The sequence below is a fragment of the Dryas octopetala genome, chromosome 7, assembly GCF_963921425.1.
Source record: "Dryas octopetala chromosome 7, drDryOcto1.1, whole genome shotgun sequence".
Classification (NCBI taxonomy): domain Eukaryota; kingdom Viridiplantae; phylum Streptophyta; class Magnoliopsida; order Rosales; family Rosaceae; genus Dryas; species Dryas octopetala.
The window spans coordinates 11,955,562-11,970,267 of NC_141372.1; the positions used below are offsets into that span (position 1 = coordinate 11,955,562).

The 14,706-nt window shown below is 36.7% G+C and overlaps 2 protein-coding genes across 2 annotated transcripts; both read left to right on the plus strand.

Moving 5' to 3' along the window:
- The first annotated feature begins 2,453 nt into the window (after positions 1 to 2,453).
- Positions 2,454 to 10,417, plus strand: MMT (methionine S-methyltransferase). Its single transcript, XM_086251616.1, has 12 exons — positions 2,454 to 2,798; positions 3,539 to 3,732; positions 3,839 to 4,045; positions 4,190 to 4,285; positions 4,529 to 4,717; positions 4,795 to 4,983; positions 5,096 to 5,332; positions 6,597 to 6,731; positions 7,203 to 7,523; positions 7,709 to 7,888; positions 8,547 to 9,515; positions 9,830 to 10,417. Exons 1-12 carry the CDS (start codon positions 2,552 to 2,554, stop codon positions 10,154 to 10,156), a joined length of 3,291 nt encoding a protein of 1,096 aa, XP_086107742.1. The 5' UTR covers positions 2,454 to 2,551; the 3' UTR covers positions 10,157 to 10,417.
- A 1,196-nt stretch (positions 10,418 to 11,613) lies between these two features.
- On the plus strand, positions 11,614 to 12,207 carry LOC147279735 (22.7 kDa class IV heat shock protein-like). Its single transcript, XM_086252063.1, has one exon. It carries the CDS (start codon positions 11,638 to 11,640, stop codon positions 12,205 to 12,207), a length of 570 nt encoding a protein of 189 aa, XP_086108189.1. The 5' UTR covers positions 11,614 to 11,637.
- The last annotated feature ends 2,499 nt before the right edge of the window (positions 12,208 to 14,706 follow it).

Here is a 14,706-nt window from a genome sequence, read left to right on the forward strand (position 1 = left end):
CGACCCGCCCAGCCCTCCCCTGGCCCGATCTCCCTTATTTCTCTCTCTTCCCTCTCTCTGCCATCTTCTCTTCTCTCCCCTCTGTCTGCCTCCCTCCCTCACCGGACCACCATGGGTGGCCGGCGCAACCCCATAGACCTCCAGATTGGGGGTGGGGGATGGGTGCGACGGGGGCTGGGGCTGGGGGGTGCGATGGGGGCTGGGCTTGGGGTGAGGGGGGTGCGGGCGGGTTGGGGATGGGTGCGACGGCGGCGGGGCTTGGGGTGAGGGGGTGCGGGCGGGCTGGGGAGGGGCTGGCTGGGTGGGGGCGGGCTGGGGAGGGGAGGGGATGGGTGGGGGAGTGGTGGCTGGGTGGGGGAGGAGGAGAGGAGGGGATATGCGGTGGGGAGGGGTGGGGTCGCGCCGGCGGTGGGGAGGTGGTGGGGTTGCGCCGGCGGCGGGGAGAGGTGGCTGGCCAAAATCTGGAGTATGGGCATGCAGGGGCAAAATGGGCAAAATTTTAAGGGGGTGGTGAACTCAGCAAAATAGGGTGGTGTGAATAGCCCCCCCTTTAATTAGGTTTGTACAGGCCAGTAATTCAGAGGAAACTTTCAACGTACAGAAATGTTGTTGCTACTTACAAGTTACAACAAGTCATCTTCTTCACCTTTATTAGCTTTGAACCCAATCAGAAATTCAGGATTAGCCTGAATAATCAATATGTTTACAACTAAAAAAGTGATCGATTAGAATAATTAAAGAAAAAATATTGGTTTTGTTAAGCAAGACTGGAAAATCACTACCTTCATCTCTTTATTCGAGTGCTAACTGCTAAGTTTGGAATAAAAAATGACATTAATTTCCCTCATCTGCTGCTTGTGAGCTGACATTGCTCAATATAATAATATTGCCATCATGTGTATCATGCAATTTAATTAATTAATTATTTTCTTTTTTTGATGCCACGAAGGCATGAATAATGTGCAAGATAAATAAGCAAGAATTCATTAAAAACTGGGAGAATATAATTATTAATTAATATTGCTTTAACTAAAGCTAAAGTCTGAATATTAGAAAAAGAAACTAAAGGAAGAGCCAAAAGATGTTATAATCCATTATGGTTAATGAATGAACAGGCATTCATGACTAAGGAGTGGGCTCCCATAAGCACATGACATCAAAGCTTTTACATAAACACTAATAAAGAGCAATCGGCTTCTTCTGTCAATCGTTGTCACTTAAAAACAATGTTAGAAATCATTCTAACTGTACGTATTAATTAACAATTTGAATTTTCTGCTTTTTCTTATTTTTATTTGTTAAAATTCTAATTTGTGTAATTTAAATTCTAGAATCTATATAATTTTACTCACACTCAATGAGTATTATGGATTTATTCCATCTTTTACTTTATACTTTTGAATAATAAAATCATAAAATTTCGATAAAAAAATAGAAAAATTATAGAAATGGTTCACTTATTATTCGCTACATCTCGTTTTGGTCTACAAATTGTTTGATGTGTTCCATTTTTGTCCAACATGAACAATCTTATCCCTCAAAGTCTACTCATTGATACAAAACTGAGGGGCAAAATTGTTCGGTATTGCTTGGTTTTGAAAAAAATGGAACACTTTAGACAATTCATGAACCAATATGACACTTACAAAAATGTGTGGACCAAAACGAGACTTAACGAAATAATAAGTGGATCATTTCTGTAATTACCTCAAAAAAATAATAGAAACATAAATTAAACTTAAGGGTTAAAAGTGAGATAAAAACAAATAGAGAAAAAACATTTTAATTGCATTGTTTTTCATTTTATAATCTTCTTCTTTATTGCACTTGTTTTCCACCAATCACTCATTTGCTTATCTTCTTCTGTATTGTACTTGTTTTCCACCAAAAACACATGCAACATGCTTGTCTTTGTCTACAAAGCATTTCACATGTCACCAGCATAAATGAGCAGAGACGAAAAAAACGAAAATTGGGGAATGACTATTACATACTGAAGCATACAGAATTTACTACTTTGCCTTAAAAAAACTAATAAAAAATTAATAATAAGAATTTACAAATTTGGAAATTCTTTTATTTCCAAATTAATAAAAAATAAAAAATTAATTCGTAGATGAAATAAAAAGAAAAAGAACTTAGATGGATCATGGAGTCATGGAGGATGAAGATATTCGACTTTGGAAGAAGGAGGCTCAAGGAGCCAAGCATTAAAAAATAAACGATATTTATTGTTATTTATTTAAATTAATTTTAATTTATAATTTGTTTAGAAGGCTTAAAAATGTTTTTAAATAAATAAAAAAAACAATCATAAAAAAGAAAAAGAAAAAAGGGGAATAATATCTTCTTGGTCAAAGTGTAGCCAAAAATTAAAAAATTAATTAAAATTAATATTAAAAGACCATGACAAAAAACCGGGAACGACCTTCTCCTTTGCTTGCTACTTCGCAGCTTAACAACCAAATCCCACTCTCTTTCTCCCTCTGACTCTCTCTATCTTTTTCTACACAACCCTCGCTACCATCATTGCGTGACTGAGAGTGTGTGAATGGCGAAGAACGACGCGTCGTTGGGATCGGTGGACGACTTCTTGAAGCGGTGCCAGCAGTCCGGCGATGCCGCATACGCTGCGCTGAGATCAGTGCTGGAGCGTCTCGAGGATCCGAAAACCCGAACTCAAGCTCGGATCTTCCTCTCGGACCTCCAGAAGCGCTTCCCCACCAAGGAGGCCTGCGATCAATGCTTCCACACCTACCATTTTCAGATTGAAGACATCTTCTTCGATCAGTATGAAGGTCACTCTATCACTCTCTCTCTCATTCACTTTTCTATTTACTTTTTTTCTTTGTTTCCTGTACTGTATCGTATCGATGCCTGTTTGGTTACTGAGAGAATGGAGGAAAGGAAAATTGAAGAAATGGGAATATCCAATCCAGATTATCCAATTAATCAAAATGACTACAAACAGTTGTGTTTTTTCGTTTGACTGTTTTTTCTTTGTGTGCGTGTTTGAATTTCTTGGTTTTTTTGGTAATGGAACAATTCTATAATCTGCCATCTGGACTCTTTTTTAGCTGTTCTCGTCGTTTTCTCAGTAACCAATCGTATTGCTTGGTTGGTTCGTTTCTGTACAAAGTACAAACAACTGGGAAACGGAGTCACTTTTCCTGTTCACTTACTTGACTTCAATTTTTCTATTTCTAAATATAGGACAAATGGTTGAAGAATTTTCTTTTCCTTTTTCATTTTTCTTATGGTCATTGTAATCTTCATGAATTCTTTGTTGGCCTTAAGATAGAGTAGAACAGGACAGTTTTGATTTCTAAACAATTCAATTCTAGTAGATGATGAGGATGGTGCTATCGTGTCGACATTTTTTTTTTTGTTTAATTCTTTTTTGGTTGCTCAATATAATTATTTGAAATCATGGCTGGATTTACACCTCTTGTATTATGCAATCATTGATGGCCAAAAGATGTCTGTTTATCATGTTTGTTATATTAGCTGGTCTGATCCTGTTCTTGTGCTACTGCAGGTTACCAGGGTAGGAAGAAATTGACAATGATGGTTATCCCTAGCATTTTTGTTCCAGAAGACTGGTCCTTCACTTTTTTTGAAGGACTGAATAGACATCCAGACTCTATTTTTAAGGACAAGACACTTGCTGAGCTTGGTTGTGGAAATGGTTGGATATCCATTGCCATTGCTGAGAAGTGGTTGCCATCCAAGGTAGTTTTGTTGTTTGTTTGTCTTACTTTACCATGCATGATATATATTCCGTTCATATTACAATGTTTTTGGCTTCTCTAAGCGATGACTGAACTACCTTTTCCAGGTATACGGCCTTGATATCAATCCTAGAGCGGTAAAGATGTCATGGATAAACTTGTACTTAAATGCTTTGGATGACGAAGGTCAACCCATCTACGATGGGGAGAAGAAAACTTTGCTGGACAGGGTAGAATTTCATGAATCGGATCTTCTATCTTATTGTAGAGATAATGACATTCAGCTAGAACGAATTGTTGGATGCATACCTCAGGTATTGTCAACAATTACAATTCAAAGGGCATGAATCATGATATCATGTTTGATAAAGGTAGTTTGTCAAATGGCCTTTTTGAAGGTTCATATTGTGTGAGTCATCATCTTAACTCCTCTCTTTTCCTTGTTTGTGTTCTTGCAGATTCTTAACCCAAATCCAGACGCAATGTCTAAGATGATTACAGAGAATGCAAGTGAGGAATTTCTACATTCATTGAGCAATTATTGTGCGCTTCAGGTTAGGAGAGATACTTGATAATATATTCTGCATTCTATTTTAAGAGGCATCCAGAGCTACATGGATATCAGCATAATTCTTTGCCTTAGTTACACATGGAAACTGTTTGTTAATGATATGTACTATGACTTTCTAACAACTGATCAAACTGTGTCAATTGATAAGCTAGTTCTTTCAGTTTCCGGTCAGTGGTAGAAACCACGATAGTATTTTTGCTTATGTAAACTTTTCTTTTCTATGCAGGGTTTTCTTGAGGATCAGTTTGGCTTAGGCCTAATTGCTAGGGCAGTGGAGGAAGGAATAGCTGTCATTAAACCTATGGGGATAATGATCTTCAATATGGGGGGTCGTCCAGGACAAGCTGTTTGTAAGCGCTTGTTTGAACGCCGTGGTTTCAATGTTACCAAGCTTTGGCAGACTAAAATTCTCCAGGCAAGTACACCCCACTTCATCTGGAAAAATAAATTTCTTCTTCGAAGTTGCTCTTCTCTTGAAATTCATTGTTACAGGCTGCAGACACAGATATCACAGCCTTAGTTGAAATTGAAAAGAACAGTCCACACCGTTTTGAGTTCTTCATGGGACTTTCTGGAGATCAACCTATTTGTGCTCGAACAGCATGGGCCTATGGAAATGCTGGTGGCCGAATTTCGCATGCTTTATCAGTTTACAGCTGTCAACTTCGCCAACCAAATCAGGTGTGCTCTTCATTTGTCTGTCTCTTCAGAGTGAATGTTTATCTGTACAAAGTTGTTCATTACACTTGAAGATAGGGAAACTGAAAAGACACTGACTTAAATAAACTGACAGGTGAAGACAATTTTTGAGTTTCTTAAAAATGGCTTTCACGATATCAGCAGTTCCTTGGATTTATCATTTGAAGATGATGCTGTGGCTGATGAGAAGATCCCCTTCTTAGCTTATCTTTCCACTGTTCTGAAAGGGAGTTCTTTTGGCACGTATGAGCCACCAGCTGGAAGCAAACAATTTCGTAAACTCATTGCTGGGTTTCTGAAAACATATCACCGTATTCCGCTCAATGCTGATGTAAGAAGACACTAACAATAGTAATTATGCATTCATGCTTGTGCATCAAAGTTTTTCCCTTTTCTGTTCTCTAAGTAATTTATCAGTAACTCTTGTGTATAACATTTGTCTATTTTTTCTATCCTAGATGTTAGTGATTTGGCTACCTTCAAGTTCTTCTACCAAGTCATGTTGACGGAAAAATGTTTTTTACTCAATAGCAAGACCTCACATAAACTTGCATGGATCATCATTACCCAAACAATTTAAAAACAAAATAAACTGAAGTGGTGCTGCAACATAGATTCTCTCTCTCTCTCTCTCTCTCTCTCTCTCTCTCTCTCTCTCTCTCTCTTTCTCTCTCTCGCTTGTTTTCTCTTTTTTTTTTTTTTCTTGACGACTGTGTTCATCTCTTGGTTCTTATTCTCCACTAGTCTAACAAAGATAAACTAGTTACCACTAAGCTTTGTGCAATAATGTATGTAGGATCAGTTAACCTAGATTTGGTTCTATTTTTTATGCTATATGCTATAAGCAATGTTGCTTTATAGTCAGTATTTTTCCAGCGGCTTGGGCAATTGAGATTACATAAGTCACACTGATTTCTGTTTGTTCTGTATCCCCACTTATTAAGTTAATTAATTTTAGTAGAGTAAGTTTTTGAAGCATGGGGACTTCAAGATGTTGGCTGAAGGTATCTTGATACATAGGTTGATTATTCTTTTATCTAATTTGGTCATATGGTTTCTCAATACTGTCTTGAATAAACTGGCTGTGTTTAGTGTTCTGAGTTCTAAATGCTGCAAGAAAATCTGTTCAGGGGATAACAAACTTTCATATGTCTCCTTGATGGGTGAGAAAACCTACAATATCTAAATTAACCACAGCATCATAAGCTTTGGTCATGATAACAGATGGTTTTGATAATTTAAATTTCCTTGAGAATTGTTGTCATTTTAATTACATGAATTAGAATGTTGTTTGCAACATAGACTGACAGACACAGATCAACTGTGATTTGTTTTTTAAATTGTATAACGGTCCTATCCTTGTTTACACAATGACACTGCCAAGAGTACAGCTTGTTGAGAGCATACTTATATTTCAAAGGCTAAGAATTTCAGAAAAAAAAAATAATACATTTATGGGGCTCTAAAATCAAACCCTAAAGATTTTTCACAAGTTTTTACACCCATGGAATCCTGCAGAACTTCATGTTTATGCTTTTCCTGTTCTTTGGGATAAGCTGCATTTCTGACTTGTCTTATCTCATTTCTTTTACAAGAATGTTGTTGTCCTTCCTTCAAGAGCTGTGGCGATAGAAAATGCTCTTCGATTGTTCTCGCCTCGTCTTGCAATTGTTGATGAACATCTGACCCGGCACCTTCCAAGGGAGTGGCTAACATCTTTAGCAATTGAGGTGTGGTATTCATAATGTTGCTGTACTTTAATTTTTAATTTTTTATATGCTACCTTTGGTGGTCTGTGTATTATTAATCCAAAAGTTGGCCCTTGCAACATTATTATAAGCTTCAGTGCAAATGTAGAAATATTCATAATACACAGACAGCCTGGGTAATGTTATGATGGCTACAGGTTACTAGAATGATTAAGAAACTCTTGGATCAACAGTGAGAAGTTGTAGATCTTGAGTCATATGATATTCTGTGATTTTTCAGAAAAATTAATGTATCTTTGAAGCTCAAAATTTATGCCCTTTAGAAGAAGATATAGAAGTGAGAAAAAAAACAAATATTTATAATTTTAGTTTCCAATAAAAATTTCATGAAGCGATTTTCTGTCTATGGGTATTGGGTGTCATAGTTCCACTTAAAATTTTCTTTGAGTAGTTTGTGCATTTGTTATAACTACATTTATTTCTTAATTGTAGCATCCAGGAACTGATAGTCCTTCAGAGGATTTACTTACAGTTATTGAAGCACCTCGCCAGTCTGATTTAATGATAGAGCTGATAAGGAAGCTAAAACCACAGGTGGTGGTTACTGGGATTGCCGATTATGAGGCTGTTACTAGTTCAGCCTTTGTGCACCTTTTAGATGCTACAAGAGAAATTGGATCTCGTCTTTTCTTAGACATATCTGATCACTTTGAGCTATCCAGCCTTCCAGGTTCCAATGGAGTTCTTAAATATATTGGAGGCACAATACTGCCATCACATGCAGCAATTATATGTGGCCTAGTGAAAAATAAGGTATTGTTTCTTTTTATATTTATTCAGAAACTCCTGAACTTAACTTGGCTATCTCAACGGGAGGCTTTCTATTTATCTAATTGATTTAGAACCCGTAAACGTTGAGATTTCATCTTATCAATTTATCCTTTAGCTTGTTGTTATGCAAACTCTTCTCATGAATGGTAGCCGAACAATCTTTCCAGGTTTATTCAGATCTAGAAGTAGCTTTTGTAATTTCAGAAGAGGGGGCAATCCTTAAGGCCTTGTCAAAAACGGTTGAACTACTAGAAGGGAATACTGCACCGATTAGTCAGTGTTATTACGGTTGTCTTTTTCATGAACTTTTAGCTTTTCAACTTGCTGACAGGCACCCACCTGCACAGGTAAGTCAATCCCTTTGTATTGTGGAGTTTCTTTCATTTAAGATTCAACATTTTAACATCTGAGAAAACGAATATACCATGTGTAAGTCATTCTTTTAATAACTTGGTCAAAGACATTGTAAGATGCTATTGTGGTTGGATGAAAATGGCAATTTAGTTTATCTTCTGTCTTTTTGTTAAAGATACTCTATCATCTGTTAATGATATTTGGAAGGGGCCAAAGTAATGTGTAATGCTGTTTAGCATGGCAAATCTATGTTCCGTTTATATGGTTTAGCATAGTAACTTTCTGAAGTCTATTTACATGCATAGGAAGGGACCTGCACATGAGATTTGTATCTGTGACCAGAAAATCTGAAGAATGTGTACTTTATCTTGTAATTTGGGACAGAGTAGTTATGACAGTCTGCAGTCTAAATGATGGTTCATAAAAGAAACAATATTCACATGAAAGGATTATCATAAGAACAAGCTTTTCTCTCTTTTTATCCCCCTTAAGATGTTTATATTTATTTTGATTTGTTATAAATTATACTTTTTACCATGTCATAAATTCCAGTGTGGTCTGTTACTCTTTGATAAAGTTTCAGTAAACCTGATATTCTCATTCGCGGAAACAAATTTGCTTATCCAATTGATTTTCATATATGTCCTTCAGAGGGAATGTGCATTGGCTAAATCAGCAGAGATGATCGGGTTTTCTAGTTCAGCAATCTCAGTCCTCAATAATGCTGAGTTGTCAATTAACGAGGCAGGGAACTCTTCCCTGATTCACATGGACGTTGATCAAAGCTTCTTGTGTGTACCATCACCTGTCAAGGCTGCTATCTTTGAAAGTTTTGCTAGACAGAATATAGCTGAGTCAGAAACAGATGTCACCACTAGCTTCAAGGAATTCATCAAGAGCAATTACGGTTACCCAGTTGATAGCAGCACCGAATTTATATATGCTGACGGCTCGCTAGCTCTGTTTAACAAGTTGGTTCTTTGCTGCATTCAAGAAGGGGGGACACTGTGCTTTCCTGCTGGCTCAAATGGGAACTATGTTTCTGCTGCCAAATTTTTGAAAGCAAATATTATTAATATACCTACTAAGCCCGAAGATGGCTTTAAACTGACAGACAAGGTGCTTTCTGGAGCACTAGAGACTGTGAAGAAGCCATGGGTGTACATTTCTGGACCAACAATTAACCCGACTGGTTTGCTATACAGCAACAAAGAGATTGAAAATTTGCTGTCTACTTGTGCTAAAGTTGGGGCTAGAGTTGTGATTGATACTTCATTCTCAGGTTTGGAATATGACTTTGAGGGTTGGGGTGGCTGGAATCTGGTGGGCAGTTTGTCAAAGTTAAATTCCTCTACCAACCCTTCTTTTTGTGTCTCTCTACTTGGGGGATTGTCTTTGAAGATGCTGAGTGGGGCGCTCAAATTTGGGTTTCTGGTTTTAAACCAATCTGCTTTGATGGATGCATTTAATAGCTTTCCGGGATTAAGCAAGCCTCATAACACTGTTAAATATGCTATTAAGAAGCTGCTGGGTCTGAGAGAGCAGAAATCCGGTGATCTATGGGATGCCATTGCAGAACAGATAAGAAATTTGAAGAGTCGATCTAAACGGTTAAAGGAGGTGCTCTCTCTCTCTCTCTCTCTCTCTCTCTCTCTCTCTCTCTCGGTTCTTCTCTTTCTTTTCTCTGCTAAAGGTATTCAATCACTGTTCATTGATTTAAATCTTCTCCGGGTAATAGCTCTTTATTCCAAATATTGAAGCCATGTTTTCTCCAAAGCATTTGAAAATTTTGAATGATGCAGAACCCAGTTATCTCACCTAGCAATGAGTCAATTACTTTTCAGTATATGTCCACTTGAGTGCTTAATTTATAATAATGTTTATCCACGCACTTTCTTATCTTAATTTCCATTATCATCCTACTTTTGTTACAGACACTGGAGAAGTGTGGGTGGGATGTGCTTGAACCCTGTGGTGGTGTTTCCATGGTGGCCAAGCCCTCGTCCTATTTGAACAAGACTGTTAAATTCAAGACATTGCCTAAAGATGGAGGCAAAACCGAAAAGGAAACAATGCATGAAGCTAAGCTTGATGACTCAAATATCAGGGAAGTCATTCACAAGGCTACTGGCTTATGCATCAATGGCGGCTCTTGGACTGGAATCCCCAGCTACTGCCGTTTCACCATTGCTCTCGAAGATAGTGAATTCGAGCGTGCATTGGATTGCATTATTAAATTTAAGGACACCATCAAAAACTAAAGTTCTCTACTAATGTCATGTAGAAGAATCTGATTCAGTATTTTTATTATCTGAGCTGTTTTGGCACATGCCAATCCCACCATCAGATTTTCACAACACTCTACGGCTTCTGTTATGTTGTTTGCCCTTTCCCTTACACAACATACAACATACCAAGCATTCCTATCTCTTCTTATTTGTTTGAGATCCCAAGGGTTTTATAATTCCATGTTTTCTTAAATACATTTGTGTATTCCCTCAAGTATTTTGTTCACTTTTTTCTGTTTTGCTTTGCCTTAAATCATGTTATGTCTTGGCCAAGAAAAAAAAAAAAAAATCATGTTATGTCGTCTGCTGGTGTAAATTTACTGATTGCAATTTGTTTACATTAATCTCAAATGAAAATTCAAATTAAATGCCAATTGAGAAATTTTTTTTCCATTACAGCAGTAATAAGCACTTTTTTGCAGTTTAGATAGTAAGTGACACTATTTAGTATGGGGCAAAACATCAAGTTGTGGACGAAATTTCTTACAATCATTTGTACGCTCAGTTCAGCATTTGAAGGCCTTTTTTCTTTTAATATATACTTCTGACTATTTAATAATTATATATTTATAATAAAGTTTATAAATATTTATAATGGTTTAGAGCTTAACATTTATGCTTAAACTCGAGAGACTACGTTGTAAATAGAATTCAAGTATTATCAAACAATGAAGTAAGTTGTAATTGGCATAGAGTCACAATTGTGTAATTGTCATGTACAATTGTAATTGGCATAGAGTCACAATTGTGTAATTGTCATGTACAATTAGTTTTTGAGTCACAATTGTGTAATTGTCATGTACAATTGGTTTTTTTTTTTTTTTTAAATGAGTGAGCCTTCAAATGAGCTTCAAATGAGCGTTGATGGGTATATGAACATTGGACAAGGCCTAGACAAATTTCTTCCCTCCCCTTAATATATAAAACAAAAAAATTTGTGAATTAATATTGTATAAAAAAAAAAGTTGTATCTATTATTTAATCTTTTTTTTTTTTTGCGCACACTATCTATTGTTTAATCTTAACTAGTTGTAATCTTAAATCTCATTTAATATCACATCAATTTTCAATTAGTATCACATGAATTTTGTCTTTGAAGAACATAATGTTAGTTTTTGTTCCGGATGCCACGTCTAATGAGACTGTTTCTTCTTTTTCTCTCTGGAACATTCCACAAATCTTAATTTGACTACACCCTCTTATCTCTAGCTATCTCAAGACTCTCCTAGAATTTTCTCTCCTTCCCATGAAAATCACAAGAACAATCCAGAGTTCCAGATGTCCAAAAACCCATCAACCCCATATCCTATATAACTCCACCCTCACCCCTCCACATTCCTCAGCCCAACACAAACAAACACAAGACCAACCCCATTACCAATCTTCTCATTAATTTTGTCTCTCACTTTCTCATACACACTAATCAACCATCTTACAGGTGTTTAATTGACCAAATGGGCAAGCTCACAATTCCCATTTCATTTCTATTCCTCATGGCAACACTTTTGTTTGGCCTCACCAATGCATTAGTGCCGTACACAAGATCATCACTATGGGACATGATCCTCCCCTACTCCGACGACCCCTTCCGAGTCCTCGAGCAAGCCCCCTTCACTCACGAGACCCCACTCGCCCTGGCACGTGCCGACTGGAAAGAGACGGCAGGCGCGCACGTGATCACGCTGGACGTCCCCGGGCTGAAGAAGGAGGATGTGAAGATCGAGGTGGAGGAGAACAGGGTGGTGAAAATCAGCGGGGAGAGGAAGGGCGAGGAGGAAGCCGAGGGTGACAAGTGGCACCGGGCGGAGAGGACAAGTGGCAAGTTCTGGAGGCAGTTTCGGATGCCGGGGAATGCTGACTTGGACCGGATCGAAGCTCGGCTTGAGGATGGAGTGCTGAGGATCACAGTCCCCAAGTTGGCTGCGGAGAAGAAGAGGCAGGCTAGGCTTATTAACATTGCTCATCAGGATGCTTCTTCATCTTCTCATGCCGATATCAAGCCCACCAAGGTCGCATCAAGTTAATGAAAAACACTAATTATAAGTAATTAATATATATATATATATATGTGTGTGTGTGTGTGTGTGTGTGGCTGTTGTCTCGGTGGCTAGCTAATTATGATTTCCTTGTTGTAAGGAAATGGAGTTTTACAAGTTTATCATGGTTGCAACTTGCAACGCTGAATATATTGATGTAAGAAGGAAAATGAAATGAAAATAAATTCGTCTTAACTGGAACACTCCAGTCATTTCCAAGTTTCCAACTACAACACATGCCTTTTCATCTAAGGCCCAAAGGAATACCTTTATCTTGGACTTCCTGTCAAAGTAGAGAGGATGTGTGATGGAGACTGCTATGTTTCTATAACTATTAAGTCAATTTATTTTGGATTTTCAGAATTAATTTAATAAATAGAGCAAGGTTTAGTTTATGTATTAGTAAATGTGTGGTATTTTATAATTCAAAAAGTTAGTTTGGAGGTGTAGTTGTAAATTCAACATTTGAATTTGAGTTTTCAGTATAAGTCTTGAAGTCAGAGAGTAATTGTGAATTTTTTAGGTTTGGTGTGGATTTGCTTGTCTTTAACTGGTCAGATATTTTATCTGATACATACATCATATAAGTAAATGTGTGATATTTTATTTTATATATAAAATATCTATGAAATACAGTAAAAAGATGGCATTATTGGAAACCTATACATCTTAGTTCTTATTTCTTAAACTTGTTTTTGATTGGTGGATTACATATTAGACACATTTAATTTTATATTAGCACTTAGTTATATCAGCATATTAGGGGTGAATGATTGATCTTAGATCATTCGTGTAGTTAGACACTAGTTATTCATGCAAGAAGGTTCATGGTAGTGTGACCAAGAATCTGTCATACCTTTCATGACACTAGTTATTCGTAAAGAAGAAAATAACCTATATGACATTTCATGATATGTATCTTGGAGACTTTAAGAAGAATAGTAGAATATATTTTGAGAAAAGGTTAGTTCCAAATTACATATGTATATTAGATATTATCAGTTGAAAGATGTTTAGAAATATGAGCATCTATAGGGGATTGACAAAGGATTTTCATATATGCCCTATTGTTTATGTTTGAGTTATTATATGACAGAATGATACATTATGAATAGCTTTATAATTGAATAATAGGGGTGGTTATAACATGCTATTAGATGTTACTCATGACTTGTGGAAACAAAAAATAAATTGATGAATTATGTTTATTAATTATTTTCATTTTAGGAAAGAGTTTCCAATGGGTATATATTAATTTGATAAATCAATTATTACTGCCAGAAAAATTATAACCTAAGAAGAGGTCACGCTTTATATAAGATAACCCTAACCATGCTGAAAGGAGTGCCAAAGCATTCTAGGGAGAATTATTTCTGCATTTTATTATAACCACATAAGTGGCTGAATAGATGTCACACATGCCTAACTTAATAAGTCAATCAAGAAACGCCCTACTAGTTACTGCTTTAGTGATCAGCACCGAACTTCACAAAAGGAAAGCTAATGATTCTAGCCTCGAGCTTCTCTTGGATAAAATGTTTATCAATCTCAATATCTTAGTTCGATCAAGCTGAATAGGGTTATGAGCAATATCAATTGCTGACTTGTTGTTATAGTGTAAATTCATGACCCTTTTTAGTTTAAAACCTAAGTCAATCAATAAGTTCCTTAACCAGAGCAACTCACATACTCCAAACGCCATATATACCTCTATATTTGGCTTCAGCACTTAATCTTGCTACAACTAGTTGCTTTTTACTCTTCCAAATTATAAGGTTTCCACCTACAAAGGTGTATATATCTAAAGGTAGACCTCATGTTATCAACTGAACATGTCCAATTTATATTTGTATAGCCTTCAACATCCAGATACCTATGTTTAGTGAACAATAAACCCTTACTTGAAGTAGATTTCAAATACTTTAAGATACGCTCCACGACATCCATATAAGGTTTGCACGGAGCATACATAAACTGAATTGCCAAATTCACAACATATACAATATCAGGTCTGGTATGAGATAAGTAAATCACCATCCCTACAAGCCTATAATATCACCCTCCCTGCAAGCCCATGATATTTCTTCTTGTAAATCACCATCCCTATAAGCCTATAATATCACCCTCCTTGCAAGCTTATGATATTTCTCCTTATCAGTAGGAGACGTACTCAAACATTCAAACAACTTGTGGTTCTACTTAATAGAAGTATCAACTAGCTTTCAACAAGCATTCTTGTGTGAGATAACAAGTCGAGTATATATTTTCCTTGAGACAAAGATCTCATGCTTAGATCGAGCTACCTTAATCCCAAGAAAATATTTCAATTCCCTCAGTACTGCTGTAGATTAGACATCTCATCGTGATCATCACATGTTACCACCATATCATCTACATAGATAATTAAAGCAATAACTTAACCTTTTTTCGGTTTCAGGAACAAAGTATGACTTGAATTACTCTGCTTGTAGCCATAATTCTTCATAG